Genomic DNA, 15,228 nt, shown 5'->3' with positions numbered 1-15,228 from the left:
AACTGCTCTAACCTCCATTCCCATTATTCTAAATTCCCAATGAGACTACTGAAAAACTATTTAAAAATACTAGTCACCTTACCAATCTGGCATACAGAACCTTTCTCTTGGTTAGAGGTGGAGGAGGACGGGTGGGAGACATTACCCGAGTTGTGTTTCGGGTAAAGCAACCACCCACATATAAAGCCTCACTTATCCAGCAATCCGGTGTCCGCTCCTGCTCCTCCACCTATACACGAGATAAGCTTTTATCCTTTAGGTTTCCCTTCCCATCAGGCCTCTGGTCCTCGCTGTCGCTCACCCTGCTGCAACTGCCGCCAAAACAATAAACACCACTGAACACCGGGTAGTGGGCTTTCTGTTACATCATCGCCAAAAAACACTTGAGCAACATGGAACTGGATTTCAATGAAGTGTTTCATTGTATTTGTCTATTGTATTTACCTCGGTTTGAGCCAGTCCATTGTTTTACAACAGCTACAATTTATTTGCAGTCTGTTTATAAACAAGACGACTCTTTATCGGGGGTGGGGGAAGTGGGTAACATGCCCTTGGAAGTAATTTAGTAAATGATGGTGATGGAGCAACAGGCCGACGAGAGGTGGAGGGGGATGACGGAGGAGGATGGAGAATGTTTGGATGAGAGGGACATACCAGTGCAGTTGTGCAGGAGGAAGACTAATGAAGTGGTGTCAGGGCACAGAGAAGGAATCATGTTATGAAGACAATTAATTATATTTAAAATTATCAATCAGCCTGTATCTGCTGTCCTTCCTTGAGAGTAAGGAAGGGGGCAGAAGATTATCGGGGCAGGCAGGAGTGTGGATTCAGGGTCACAACCAGATCAGCTTTGATCTTATTGAGTGGCGGAGCAGGTTGGAGGAGCTGAGCTTAATCCTACTCATTGTTCATATTAGATTAGATTCCCTACAGTGTGGAAACAGGCCCTTCGGGCCAACCAGTCCACACCGACCCTCCGAAGAATAACCCACCCAGACCTATTTCTCTCTGACTGATGTACTACGGGCAATTTTAGCATGGCCAATTCACCTGACCTGTACATCTTTGGACTGTGGGAGGAAACCGGAGCAAACCCCCGCAGACACGGGGAGAACGTGCAAACTCCACACAGACCGTTGCCCAAGGCAGGAATTGAACCTGGGACCCTGGTGCTGTGAGGCAGCAGTGCTAACCACTGAGCCACCCCCATATGCTCATCTGTAGATCACCTCAAAGTCATCAAAAACAAATGCAACTAGAAAATACAAAGTATTGGCAAGATTGAGTTGCAGAGATTGCTGTAGTAAAGAATCATTACATTAAGAAAGGCATAATTGAGGGAAGACTTGGCTCATAGTTGTAAAAAAAAAATGGAAGTTTTGAACCTGAATTTTCAAAGTGATTACTAATGTGACTGAATTAAACAGCATTCTGAGCAACATGGTTTTATAGATCAATAAAAACAGGTTAAAATTGAGAATCCTGGGTGACTGATGGATGGATGCATAAAAGTAAATCTGATCATTTTCACAGGTAATTTTAAAAAGCTTGATGTTTGTAAGATTAGTAGAAACATGAGAGTTTAGAATTTGGGCCATTCTGAGCTCCTGAAAAAGAATAATGGAAATTAAAAGGTGAGAGGTGAGTCTTAATTTCACAGTAAGTTACAGATTCGCTGTAAATGCTCACAGAGCTGCATGTGTTCCCAGAAGAGGCAGATATTTTTATTCACTCCTGGGATGTGAGCATCATTTGCTGGCCAGCATTTATTGCCCAGCCCTAGTTGCCCTTGAGAAGGGGGGGAAAGTGAGGTCTGCAGATGCTGGAGATCAAAGTTGAAACTTTATTGCTGGAACAGCACAGCAGGTCAGGCAGCATCCAGGGAACAGGAGATTCGACGTTTCGGGCACAGGCCCTTCTTCAGGAATAAGGGCCTGATTCCTGAAGAAGGGCCTGTGCCCGAAACGTCGAATCTCCTGTTCCCTGGATGCTGCCTGACCTGCTGTGCTGTTCCAGCAATAAAGTTTCAACTTTGCCCTTGAGAAGGTGATGGTGAACTGTCTTCTTGAACCGTTGTAATCCCCATGATATAGGTTGACCCACAATGCCTTTAGGGAGGGAATTCTAGGATTTTGACAGTGAAGGAATACTGATATATTTTCACATTAGGATGGTCAGTAACTTAGAGGGGACCATGTAGGGGTGGTGCTCCCCTGTATCTGCCATCTTTGTCTTTCGAGATGAAATGTTTGTGTATTTGGAAGGTGCTATCTAAGGATCTTTGGTGAATTTATCCATTGCATCTTGTCGCTGGTACACACTGATGGTACTGAGCATCGGTGGTGGAAGAAATGAAAGTTTGTGGATGTAGTGCCAATCAGGTGGGTTGCTTTGTCCTGGATGGTGTTGAGTTTCTTGAGTGTTGCTGGAGCTGCACCCATCCAGGCAAGTAGGGAGTATTCCTTGTAGATGGTGGACAGGCTTTGAGGAGTCAGCAGGTGAGTTACTTTGCTGCAGTGCTCCTAGCCTCTGACCTGCTCTTGCAGTGTTTATGTGGTGAGTCCAGTTGAGTTTCTGGACAATGGGAACTCTCAGGATATTGACACTTGGGGATTTGGTGATGGTAATGCTATTTAAATCACGGTGTGAAAAAGATTGGTGCCTTCTGGAAGAAGCCAGTGTGGTACAGGACAATATCATGAGCTGTCCTTTAATTTGAGGATGATGTCTACATCAAGTTGTTAGTTCCTCCCAAAGATCCTTATGTGAGTGAACAGGTGATTCTTGACCCACAGGTACTTGGGCCCATGGGGCAGGATGTTGCACAAGGTGGTGAGATCCAGACAGCAGATTTAGGTAGATAGGAAGAGGAGCAAGTTGTTCATCTTGCCAAGTCAGCTCACCCGTTCAATTATATCAAGATGGATCATCTCCTCAGTGCCACTGAGGACACTGGTCTCCAGAAACCTGCCCATCTCTGTCTTGAACCTGTTCAAAATCTGCGTTGCCACAGCCTCTGGCTAGAGAATTTCAAAGATCAAAGAAGAAAATTGTCCTCATCTCAGTCGTAATCCATTATCCTGAGATTATGTCCCCTGGGGGCAAGTGAGTCCTTCTCTCGATAAGGAGACAAAAACTGTATGCAGTATTCCAGGTGGGGTCTCAGCAGGCTAGACACAACTGCAGAAAGAAATGTTCATATCCAGACTCAAGTGAGTACCAGCACTATAGTTGCCTTTCTAATTGCCTGCTGCACCTGCATGCGAGCTATTCATAAGTTGTGAACAAGGACACCAAAGTGCCTTCATATTTACTCATTATATTCTAGCCCAGTCCTTTAAACCTTCCTTCAAATCTGCTTGATACCTCTTTTCAGCCTCCTCACAAAATCATTCCCACCTAGCTTGGTTGCATTAGCTAATTTGGAAATACTATATTTGCTCCCCACATCACAATAATTTCTATCGATTGTGAACAGTTGTTGACCCAGCCCCCGCTAACAGTTTGTATTTAATCCTATTTTCTGCTTCATGTCCATTAACCAATTCTCAATCCATACTGATGTATTTCTCTCAATCCCCTATGCTGTTGGTTTATTGAATCTGATGGGATCTTATAAAAAGCTTTCAGAAAATTCAAATTCCCCACAACCACTGGTTCTCCTTCACCTATAATAAAGGTAACATTCTCAAATATCTCCAGTAGATTTTGTCAATGTGTTTCCTCTTTCATAAATTCATGCTGACTGTGCTCGTTTTACTATTTTTTTTAAAGTCTCGTCAAAACAGGCTTTATAATCGATTCCAACATTTTTCCTAATACTGATGTCAAACTAACAGTTCTGAGTTTTCCATTCTTCCTCTCCCTCCTTCGTTAAGCAGTGGGGGTTATATTTGCTAACTTCCAGTCTGCAGGAACTTTTCCAGAATCTGTAGATTTCTGAAAGATAATTACCAACGCATCCATTATCTCTCAACCCACCTCCTCCCACACTCTGGGAAGCAGCTGATCTGGTCCACTGGGTTTATCAATCATCAATCCAGTTAATCCTTCAAGTTTCCAATGATCCAGTTTCCCACTTTGGACATTACTCTGCCTGATCATTAAAATGTTTTCACTCAAAACTGGACAGTTTATCCCCATTTTGAGCAATTGGTTGTGAGCTCCTCCTCGTCATTAATGTTGAGACCTTCATGATTTTTTCTTTGATTTTAGCCAGAATTGGAGCTGTGAATTTAAGGTAATTTTTGGTCTTTGCACATCGTAATGGTGCAAATGAAGTGGACATGAATGTATCTCTGTTCAAATGGTCAACATTTATGTAAAACATTTATTGCATTGTCTTGTTTCCTTGTGTCCTACAGAGCTCTTCAAATCTACCTGCCCATTAAAGAATTCTTCTACAACATCATCCATCCTGAATATAATGCAGTGTGTGATGTCTACGCATTAATGTTTCTCATTGACGTCATTAACTTCATCATCACCATTTTTGGATATTGGGCATTTGGAGTAAGTGTAGGACTCTGCAATTAGAGTTTATTGGTTCAGGTTTAAATGCTTTGTTGATGCCCACAGAGGGGCAGCATTGATGTATTTGGAATGCATTTTAGCATATTCCAGGGATGGGACCATGGCAACCAAACCAGCCAAGGTCCAAAGTGACCTTTAATTCAAAGACATTTCGGTCCTTCCAACAAATGAACTGCTCCTTCTCATCACCTTGATGATGAAAAACGAACAGATGACAATAACTGAACCAGAAAAACCAAAGTCTTTACCCTGACCTTGGCTCCAATTGCTTATGGCTATTTATTCTTCTCCAATGTTGGTAAGAGATGTGATGGATAAATGATTGGTTCATCACTTGGCTGGTGTTGAATATTACAAGAATAAGAAAACAACTAAATAACATTTAAAGAAAATAATTAAAACAATTTTGTACTCAGAAGTAGTGATGTCTTACTGCAGGCATACTGCACCTTTGTAAGACCACACGGGGCAATTGTGGGTAGCTTTGGTCTCCCTACCTGAGAAAGGATACACTTACCACAGGGAGATGACAGCAGAGATTCACTAGATTCACTCGGGATGGCAAGACTGTCCTATGAGGAGAGATTGAATTAGCCTGTACTTACTGGAATTTAAAAGGCTGTGAGGGGATTGGATCGGGGGGGTAGCATGGTGGCTCAGTGGTTAGCACTGCTGCTTCACAATGCCAGGGACCTGGGTTCAATTCCAGCCACAGACAGCTGTCTATGAGGAGTTTGCACATTCTCCCTGTGTCTGTATGAGTTTCCTCCAGGCACTCCGGTTTCCTCCCACAGTCCAAAGATGTGCAGGAACTGGCCGTGCTAAATTACCTGTAGTGTTCAGGGAGTGTAAGCTAGGTGCATTAGTCAGGGAAAATGTAGAGTAATTGGTGTAGGGAAATGGGTCTGGGTGGGATACTCTTTGGAGGGTTGGTGTGGACTTGTTGGGCCAAATGGCCTGTTTCCACACTGAGGGATTCTATTTCAAGTTGGGCGGCACGGTGGCACAGTGGTTAGCACTGCTGCCTCACAGCTCCAGAGACCTGGGTTCAATTCCCGCCTCAGGTGACTGACTGTGTGGAGTTTGCACGTTCTCCCCGTGTCTGCGTGGGTTTCCTCTGGGTACTCCGGTTTCCTCCCACAGTCCAAAGATGTGCAGGTCAGGTGAATTGGCCACGCTAAATTGCCCGTAGTGTTAGGTAAAGGGTAAATGTAGGGGGTATGGGTGGGTTGCGCTTCGGCGGGGCGGTGTGGACTTGTTGGGCCGAAGGGCCTGTTTCCACACTGTAAGTAATCTAATCTAATCTAATCATATAAAATTCTAACAGGATTCACCTGCAGGGAGCATATTTTCCATGGTTGGAGATTTTAAAATCAGGGTGCAGGACAAGTCATTTAGGATTGACATGGGAAAAGATTTCTTCACTCAGTACTGGAACATCACTTGGAAAGCAATGACAGGATTGGATGAAGTCAGCATGGATTTACGAAAGGGAAATCTTGCTTGACCAATCTACTGGAATTCTTTGAAGATGTAGGATAAGAGGGAGCCAGTGTTTGTGGCTTATGTGAACTTTCTGAAGACTTTCAGTAAAGTTTCACATAAAACATTAGTGTGTAGAATTAAAGTGCATGGGATTGGGGGTAGTGTGCTGACATGGATAGAGAACTAATTGGCAGGCAGGAAACAGAGTAGGAATCAATTAGTCTTTTTCTGAATGGTGGGCAGTGTCCAGTGGGGTGCTGTAGGGACCAGTACTAGGGCCCCAGTTATTTGCAGTATAGATTAATGGTTTAGATGAGGGAACTCCAAGTATGCAGATGACACAAAGCTGGGGGGGGGGGGGGGCTGAGTTGTGAGGAGGATGCAGAGATGCTTCAGATTTGGACATGTTGACTGAGTGAGCAGATGCAGTATAATGTGGATAAATGTGAGGTTATCCACTTTGAAAGCAAGAACTGGAAGGTAAATTATTACCTGAATGGTGATCGATTGGGAAAGGGGGGGAAGTGGAATGAGTACACCAGACACTGAAAGTAAGCATGCAGGTGGAGCAGGGGGTGAAGAAGGTGAATGGTATGTTGGCCTTCTTAGTGAAAGGGTTTGAGTATAGGAGCAGGATTGTCTTAGTGCAGTTATACGAGGCTTTGCATATTGTGTGCAGGTTTGGTCTCCTTATCTGAGGAAGCATGTTCTGGTGATGGAGGGTGTGCAGCAAAGGCTTACCAGACTGATTCATGGGATGGTAGGACTGACATACGAAGAGAGACTGGATTGATTAGGACTATATTCACTGGACATTAGAAGAATGAGGTGGGGGATCTCATAGAAATCTATCAAATTTTTCAAAATGTTTAGAAAGGTTAAAAGCAAGAAGGATGTTCCCCATGACCAAGATGTCCAGAATCATGGTCATAATCTAAGGATACAGGGTAGGCCATTTCGGACTGAGATGAGGAGAAATCTCTTCACCCAGAGAGTGGGAAGCCTGTGGAATTCTCTGCCACAGAAAACAAATGGGGCCAAAACAATGAATGTTTTCAAGAAGGAGTTTGATATAGTTCTTAGGGCTAAAGGGATGGAAGAGTTTGGGGAGAAAGCAGAAACAAGTTGGATAATCATAATGCATGGTGATTGGCCTCCACCTTCTCCAGTTTATTCATGAACCATCAGTGCTCAGGCACCAGTGCCCTTCTTATTAACAACTACAACTAGTGAATACTCCAGCTGATAGTCTAATTTTGTGCTGTCTGCAGAACAGGATGATTGTAAGAATTGTTATTACAGTCTCTATCATGAGTGATAAAGCATTTGACGCTGGAACCAGGGCGCACATATCCTCAGGACCTGATGGTCTATATCCAAGGGATTCAAACAAAGTGGCTGTAAAGATATTGGAGACATTTGTGGAAATATTCTAGAACTCTTTGGATTCTGGGGGAGTTCCAGCAGATCAGAAAACTCTTCAGCGACCAAGGGAGGGTGATAGAAGGCGGGAAAGTTAGCCTGACATCTGTCGTTGGAAAAGTGCTAAAGTCTATTATTACAGACAAACTCGCAAGACGTTTAAACAGAGTCAATATGGCTTTGAGAAATGGAAATCATATTTGACAAATTTGTTACATTTCTTTGAGGATAAATCAAGCAAAATTGATTAAAGAGCAAGCAGTAGATTTAGTATATTTGATAAAATGCCACGTTAAAGGTTATTTTACAAGAAACGAGCTCATGGTAGAGAGTAATGTATTAGCATAGACTGAGGATTGGTTAACACACAGAAGAGTCAGGATTTTAGGTCTTTTTCAGGCTAGAAAAATGTAACTAGAAGAGTGACATAAGGATCGGTCCTGGGACCTCAATTGGCTACTATGTTTATTAACCACTTCTGAGGAGGGAGCACAGTGTCATATACCCAAATTGGTTGACAGTCCAAAAATAGGTGAAATTGCACATTGTGATGTGGACGTAAGGAATCTGCAAAGGGATATAGATTGGTTGAGGGGGCAAAAGCTTAACAGATAGAGTTTCATGTAGGAAAATGTGAGGTCTCATACTTTGATAGGAAGAATCAAAAGGCAGACAGTATTTAAATGGAGACATCCAAAAAAAGCGCAGCGCAAAGTGGCCTGGGTGTTCCTGTGTAATAAACACAAGTAGTTAACATGCAGGTACAGCAAGGAATTATGGCAGTAAGTGGAATTTTTGGTCTTTATTGCCAGTGGGTTTGGAATTTAGAAAGAAAGAAGTCTTGTGACAACACTACAAGGTGTTGGAGAGGCCACACCTGATGCTCCCATATTTACAAAGAATATACTGGCAATGGAGGCTGTTCAAAAGAGATTCACAAGGCTGATTCCTCAGATAAAGGGGCTGACCTATGGCTAAATAGGTTAGGCCTTTATTCATTAGAGTTTGGGAGAATGGAGGTAGATCTTATTGAACCATACATGATTCTGTAGAGGCTTGACAGGGTAGATGTTAAGAAAATGTTTTCACGAGTGAGGGAATCTCGAACAAGGGGAGATAGCTACTGAACAAGGGGATATTCATTTAAAACTGAGAAGTGAAGGAATTTCTTCTTCTGGAAGGTAGTGAATGTCTGGAATTCTCGATTCCAGTGCCTTGTGGAGGCTAGATCACTGAAAGGATTTGAAGAGAAGGGAGTTAGGTATTTGCAATATCAGGGTGTTAACAGCTATGATGAGCTGTCACAAAAGAGGCTTGGATTGATCAGCCATGGTCTTGGTGGAAGGCGTGGTAGGTTTGAAGGGTCAAATGGCCTACTGCTCCTCCTGTTTCTTCTTACGTTGTGCCATCTTTTGCTTCCACAGAGACACACAGCTGTGGCTGACATCACAGAATCCCTCTCAGAGGATCAGGTGCCCCAAGTGTTCCTCGTGATGGTATTGGTTCAGTTTGCCACCATGGTGGTTGACCGTGCTCTCTACCTCAGGAAGACCGTCATGGGGAAGGTTGTCTTTCAGGTTGTCATGGTGCTTGGGATCCATTTCTGGATGTTCTTCATCCTCCCTGGGGTGACTGAAAGGTAATGTGGTCCATTACAAAACACTAACTCTCTTGTGTATGTTTAATGTAAGATTCCAGAAGGACTTATGTCCTACCAAGAATGGAATAGTAAAAGGATTGTCATGAAATAGTCAGCCCTAAGCCACAGTACAACTCTCAGCTAGGATGTGACCCAGGCAGCCTAAGTAGGGCCTGCATGGAAGTCATGAGCTGGAGGCTGTCTTACTGCAATTGACTGAAGGCCGAGGAGATGATCATCCATCTCCTGGTGGTCTGGGATTGTTCAGTAATGGGTGAAAGGGCCCTGCAGCAACCTCGTGGTGATGTCATGGTGCTGCTCCTTATGTGATGTAAATAGCACAGTATGGGTGGATTTAAAGAGATGGGATAAGGAGAAAGATCTGGAGAGTTGGGCGAAGATCTGAAGTTTAACTGTGTGATTGTGAGAGACACTTGCAGAGAGGTATGTGGAGTAGCCTGACTAGCATTGGGTGGTAGAGTTTATGGAATCATCTAACAGTAAGTTTAGAGCCTGATACATTTCTAAATAGCATATATTTTAGAATTTAGGTTGTTTATTCCATATTCAATGTTAAAAAGAATCCAAAGATGAAGGCAGTTCTTGATCTTGCCTTCAGCCAACACTGATGAATGTGATATAACAAGAATCTAAAAGAGAAATGATGTGATTTACAGAGATAACTACGTTTTGATTAACAAAAAAATTAATAACCTGTGAAAGGGGTTTTTTGAGTGTATATGATGTGTGATAACTCCTACCTGCTTTCTGTTTTCTAATAGTTGTTGTAATTTCTGACTGCAGGAGGTTTAACCAAAACCCAGTCGCTCAGCTTTGGTACTTTGTTAAATGCATTTACTTCGGTTTATCAGCATATCAGATCAAGTGTGGCTATCCCAACAGAGTGCTTGGCAACTTCTTAACTAAGAGCTACAACTACATCAACCTCTTCCTCTTTCAAGCGTAAGTAAAGTTCTACACGGTGGTATAGATGAAGCAAGCAGAGAGGCAAGAGGGGCTGGTTTTAGCTGGCACAAGAAACCATCTTAACCAAGCAAAGGCAGACTGTCAAAGCAAAGCAAACATGTGTTTGGGATAGATTGGTTAGTGAACTCAACCAGCCAACCAGAAATTGGGACTTTTTGTTTTAATAATTTATTCTTTCACAGGATGTGGGCATTGTCTACAGGCCAGCATAGAGTCATAGAGATCTATAGCACAGAAAAAAGCTCTACAGCCCATTGTGTCCATGCCAGTGAAAGCCACCAACCCCCTATTGATGGATAGAGGTTGGAGTGTCATGTTGCAGCTGCACAGAAATTGGTTAGGTCAGTTTTGGAATATTACATTCAGTTCTGGTCTCCCTGCCATAGGAAAGATGTTGTGAAATTTGAAAGGGTTCAGAAAAGGCAAGGATGTTGCCGAGATTGGAGTGTTTGAGCGAGAGGGAGAGGCTGGAAAGGTTGGGGCTGTTTTCCCAGGAGCGTCGGAAGCTGAGGGGTGACCTTATACAGGTTTGTAAAATCATGAAGGGCATGGATAGGATAAACAGACAAGGTCTTTTCCCCAGGGTTGGGGAGTCCAAAACTAGAGGGCATAAGTTTAAGGTGAGAGAGGAAAGATTGAAAAGGCATCTAAGGGGCAGTCTTTTCATGCAGAGGGTGGTGCGTGTATGGAATGAGCTGCCAGAGGAAGTGGTGGAGGCTGGTACAATTGCAACATTTAAAAGGCACCTAGATGTGTACATTAATAGGAAGGGTTTAGAGAGATATGGGCCAAGTGCTAGCAAATCGGACTAGATTAATTTAGGATATCTGCTTGGCATGGACGAGTTGGACTGAAAGGTTTGTTTCCGTGCTGTACATCTCTAAGACTTGATGAACTATACCTAATCCCATTTGTTGGCATCATTTGACCTAAGTGACTCTTGGCTATGTCAGAGGGTAGTTAAGAATCAGCTGTAGGTCTGAAGTCACATGTAGGCCAGACTGGGTAAGGACAGCAGATTTCTCTCCCTAAAGGATATTAGTAATAGTTTCATAATCACCATTACTGATATTAATTTTCAATTCCAGAATTATTCATTAAATTTAAATCCCATTAGCTTGTGATTTGAATGCTAGTACTCAAGAAGAGAATCCAGGACATTTCTCTCTGCGGCTAGACCTGCTGAGTTTCTCCAGCACTTCCTGCTTTAAGCCCCAGAGCATTAGAGCAGGTCTCTGATTTACTACTCTAGTGACCTATCACCATTTGCATTCTGATAGCTTGGTTAATTATGGGCAGCTATCCAAATACCCCTTCGCTTTTACAAAAAGGACATCTTCTCATTGCTCAAGTTGATTTTTCCACGTGACCATTTATGACTCTTTCCTCAATATGACTGCACCATCTTATGCAAAGGCATAAACTTGGCTATCAGTTTTGATTGGGTGCTTCTGCGTTGTTGTATACCTTGGAGGACGCTTACCTGAAGATCAGAGGCTGAGTGTCCCTGACCGCTGCAGAGTTCCCCGACTGGGAGGGAGCATCCCTGTCTAGTGATTGTTGTGCGGTGTCCATTCATCTATTGTTGTAGTGTCTACATGGTCTTCAGGCTAGTGTTCTCCAAGGTGCACAACAAATCAGAATCACCAAGCAGAAGTTGATGGCCACGTTCCATGAAAACCAACCTGCTGATCTTTTCCAGCAACCTCTGTTTTTGTTTCTTTATCTGTGAAGGTGGCCTCAGCCATGAGCTTGGATTCATGTCACACTACATGTAACTCCACCATATTGTTCTGTATTTGTAAAATCTTCCTTACTGTCCTGTTTTGACACCATCACCTTGACAACTTGTTCTGGCCTCTCAACCTTAATTAGTTTGTACAGTTTTGGATTACTTATTACTCTGGTTAGACCCTTGGCATGCAACTCTTATACTTACCATGCTATTCCAGCCATTTGATTTGTCTCCAGCACCATCTTATTTTTAATTTGTTTGTAATTATCTCTCTGCCTCAATTAATTGGATTATAGGTCAGCCTTTCACTTGCTAGTCAGCTGTCGACACTTTACTCATACTGTCTGACACTTTTGGTCACCTGCAGAGATTTGCTATCCAGCCTGTCAACAATCCACTCACACCTTTTATACAATTTTTTTGATCTCTCTGCTTATAAATTCTGTGCTTGTGTGCTTCGCTTCACCTGATGAAGGAGCAGTGTGTTTCGAAAGTTTGTGATTTCAAATAAACTTGTTGGACTATAACCTGGTGTCGTGTTCCCCAGACCTTTCCCCCAGAAACTTATATTTTTATTTATAAAAGATAAGTTGGGAGTGAAGTTCCGGGTGAATACCAGGACCGTGATTGTGATGGATCTTGGTGCTTACACTGAATTGCACCAAGTGGTGTCTCAATAAGAGACAAACTGCAGTTACAAACATCTGACCTTGTCCATTCCAGTCCAAAACCAACATCATAGCTTTTGGAAGGCTCCAAACTGTGCCAGTAAGGATACCTGACCAAATATAGTTGTAATTATTGCTATCATGCAATTAACCAAGTTGTTATATCAGAACAGTCTCTGCTGTAGATACTCCACTGTGCTTTATCCTCTACCACCAACAGACCCAAGGCGAAAGTGAGGACTGCAGATGCTAGAGATTAGAGTCAAGATTAGAGTGGTGCTGAAAAAGCACAGCTGGTCAGGCAGCATCTGAGGAGCAGGAAAATCAATGTTTCAGGCAGGAGCATTCCTGATGAAGGGCTCCTGCCTGAAGTGTCGACTTTCCTACTCCTCAGCTTGATCTGCTATGCATTTCCAGCACCACTCTAATCTTGACCAACAGGCCCTCGTCAAGGGAGGATTATGGAGTCAAACAGCCTCTCCTCTGCCGACCATATTTCCACACTAAAACTAGTCCCACCTGCCTGCGCTTGTCCCATATCCCTTCAAACATTTCTTCTTCATGTGCTTATCCAAATGTCTTTTAAATATTTTGACTGTAGCTGCACCCACCACTTCTTCTGGCAGTTCATTCCACCCACAAACCACTCTGTGTGTAAAACATTGCCACTCATGTCCTTTTTAAAGCATTCTCCTCTCACTGCCCCCTGGACTTGAAATCCCCCAGTGGAGGGAAAAGACACCTGCCATCCGCCTGATCTACATCCCTCATGATTTGGAAACCTCAAAGATTTTAGGAGATTTTCAACCTCCTACACGCCAGTGAAAAAAGTGCCAGCCTTTCCTGCCTCTCCTTATAACTCAAACCTTTCATTCCCGGCGACAACCTGCTAGATCTTTTCTGAACTCTCTCCAGTTTAAAGATATCCTTCCTATAACAGGGTAACCAGAAGGGACCCCACCAATAGGGTGGCACGGTGGCACAGTGGTCAGCACTGCTGCCTCACAGCGCCAGAGACCCGGGTTCAATTCCCGCCTTAGGCAACTGTTTGTGTGGAGTTTGCACGTTCTCCCCGTGTCTGCGTGGGTTTCCTCCAGGTGCTCCGGTTTCCTCCCACAGTCCAAAGATGTGCAGGTCAGGTGAATTGGCCATGTTAAATTGCCATGGTGTTAGGTGAAGGGGTGAATGTTGGTGAATGGGTCTGGGTGGGTTGCTCTTCGGAGGGTCGGTGTGGACTGGTTGGGCCGAAGGGCCTGTTTCGACACTGTAGAGAATCTAATCCAATCTAAACGTCCTGTACAATCTCAACATGGCTTCCCAACTTCAGTTCTCAAAAGGTCTGAGCAATGGAGGTAAGCATGCTGAATGCCTTCTTAACCAGCCTGTCTACATGTGATGCAAACTTCAGAATTATGTACTAGAATCCCTTGGTGTCTCTGTTTGAAAACACTGTCCAAGGCCCTACTTGTAATTGTATAAGTCCTGCCCTTTATTGTTTTACCAAAATGCAATTCCTCACATTTATCCAAACTAAATTCCATCTGCCACTCCTCAGCCCATTGACCCAATCAATCACAAACTCTTTGTAATCTTAAATAACCTTTTTCACTGTTCATTATACCACCAATTTTGATGTCATCTGTAAACTTACTAACCATGCCTCTTCGATGGGTGGCAGTAAACTACTACAAACACCCCTGTACCCAGTGCTACAGACTGGTAGAAATGTAAGTACCGCAATGGTCATCTGGGTAAATGCCACTTTTCACACTTCTCTGTGCCCACTATTCCCCCAGCCTCTATGTCCTCTTGAAGTCCACCATAGTCCTCCTCACAATACTTGTACATTTATGTTGTACCTACCTCTTGTCCAAAAACAACAGGTCCCTATGGCTCTCTCCTTCCTGCCACTCAGCCAACTTTGCCTCCATGTTGCCACTGACCGTTTTGTTCTATTGACTCCAACTTTGCTCCCAAGCCCCTGTTATTAGATTTAGATTACATTACAGTGTGGAAACAGGCCCTTCGGCCCAACAAATCCACACCAAACCGCCACCCACCCATACCCCTACATTTACCCCTAATACTACGGGCAATTTAGCATGGCCAATTCACCTAACCTGCACATCTTTGGACTGTGGGAGGAAACCGGAGAACCCGGAGGAAACCCACGCAGACACGGGGAGAACATGCAAACTCCACACAGTCAGTCGCCTGAGGCGGGAATTGAACCCGGGTCTCTGGCGCTGTGATGCAGCAGTGCTAACCACTGTGCCACCATGCCGTCCACTATCATTTATTTGTCATTTAACCAAACATCTTCTGGAAAGCCACATTCACTAACATCAACAGATTTACTGTCATCAAAAAAAAACTCACTTTGAAGAAACATGACTTTTCCTCATCAAATTTTCTTTATTCATAATTTTCTTTCATGTCCAACTAGGGTGGTTAACTTTGTGCTGGAATAATGTTGCTTCTCTTTCACTATGATCTTGTTAGCATCATCTTTACTGATAAAAGTTTATTAAATTCATGTTGTTTATAATCTGTAGAGATTCAAATTGGCAGTCAATTCAATGACTGGAGGTAGTGAAGAAGATAGAGACAGATACAAAATACTCCTTCAGGAGATCAGCCCTCTGTCGCCCAGCAGGAATATCCTTTTTGAGTTGTAGTCAGTCCCAGGGCCTGTCTTACTGTCCTTTTACCACTGTGTGCCTTTTGAATGTTTGATTATTTTGGATTCCCTGTATCTG

The 15,228-nt window shown here is 43.4% G+C and overlaps 1 protein-coding gene across 1 annotated transcript in view; it reads left to right on the top strand.

Annotated features, from left to right (window-relative positions):
• Positions 1 to 15,228, top strand: part of LOC122559893 (piezo-type mechanosensitive ion channel component 2-like) — a 222,866-nt gene that overhangs the window by 166,769 nt on the left and 40,869 nt on the right. Inside the window, exons 30-32 of the mRNA XM_087994623.1 lie at positions 4,365 to 4,512; positions 8,865 to 9,079; positions 9,884 to 10,042. Coding sequence (XP_087850749.1) covers positions 4,365 to 4,512; positions 8,865 to 9,079; positions 9,884 to 10,042 — 522 coding nt within the window. The remainder of the gene's footprint in view (positions 1 to 4,364; positions 4,513 to 8,864; positions 9,080 to 9,883; positions 10,043 to 15,228) is intronic.

This window comes from Chiloscyllium plagiosum, unplaced genomic scaffold, assembly GCF_037043375.1.
Source record: "Chiloscyllium plagiosum isolate Xiang-an unplaced genomic scaffold, Cpla_swu_hap1 HiC_scaffold_15, whole genome shotgun sequence".
Classification (NCBI taxonomy): Eukaryota; Metazoa; Chordata; class Chondrichthyes; order Orectolobiformes; family Hemiscylliidae; genus Chiloscyllium; species Chiloscyllium plagiosum.
This window is presented reverse-complemented; position numbering and strand designations above follow the sequence as displayed.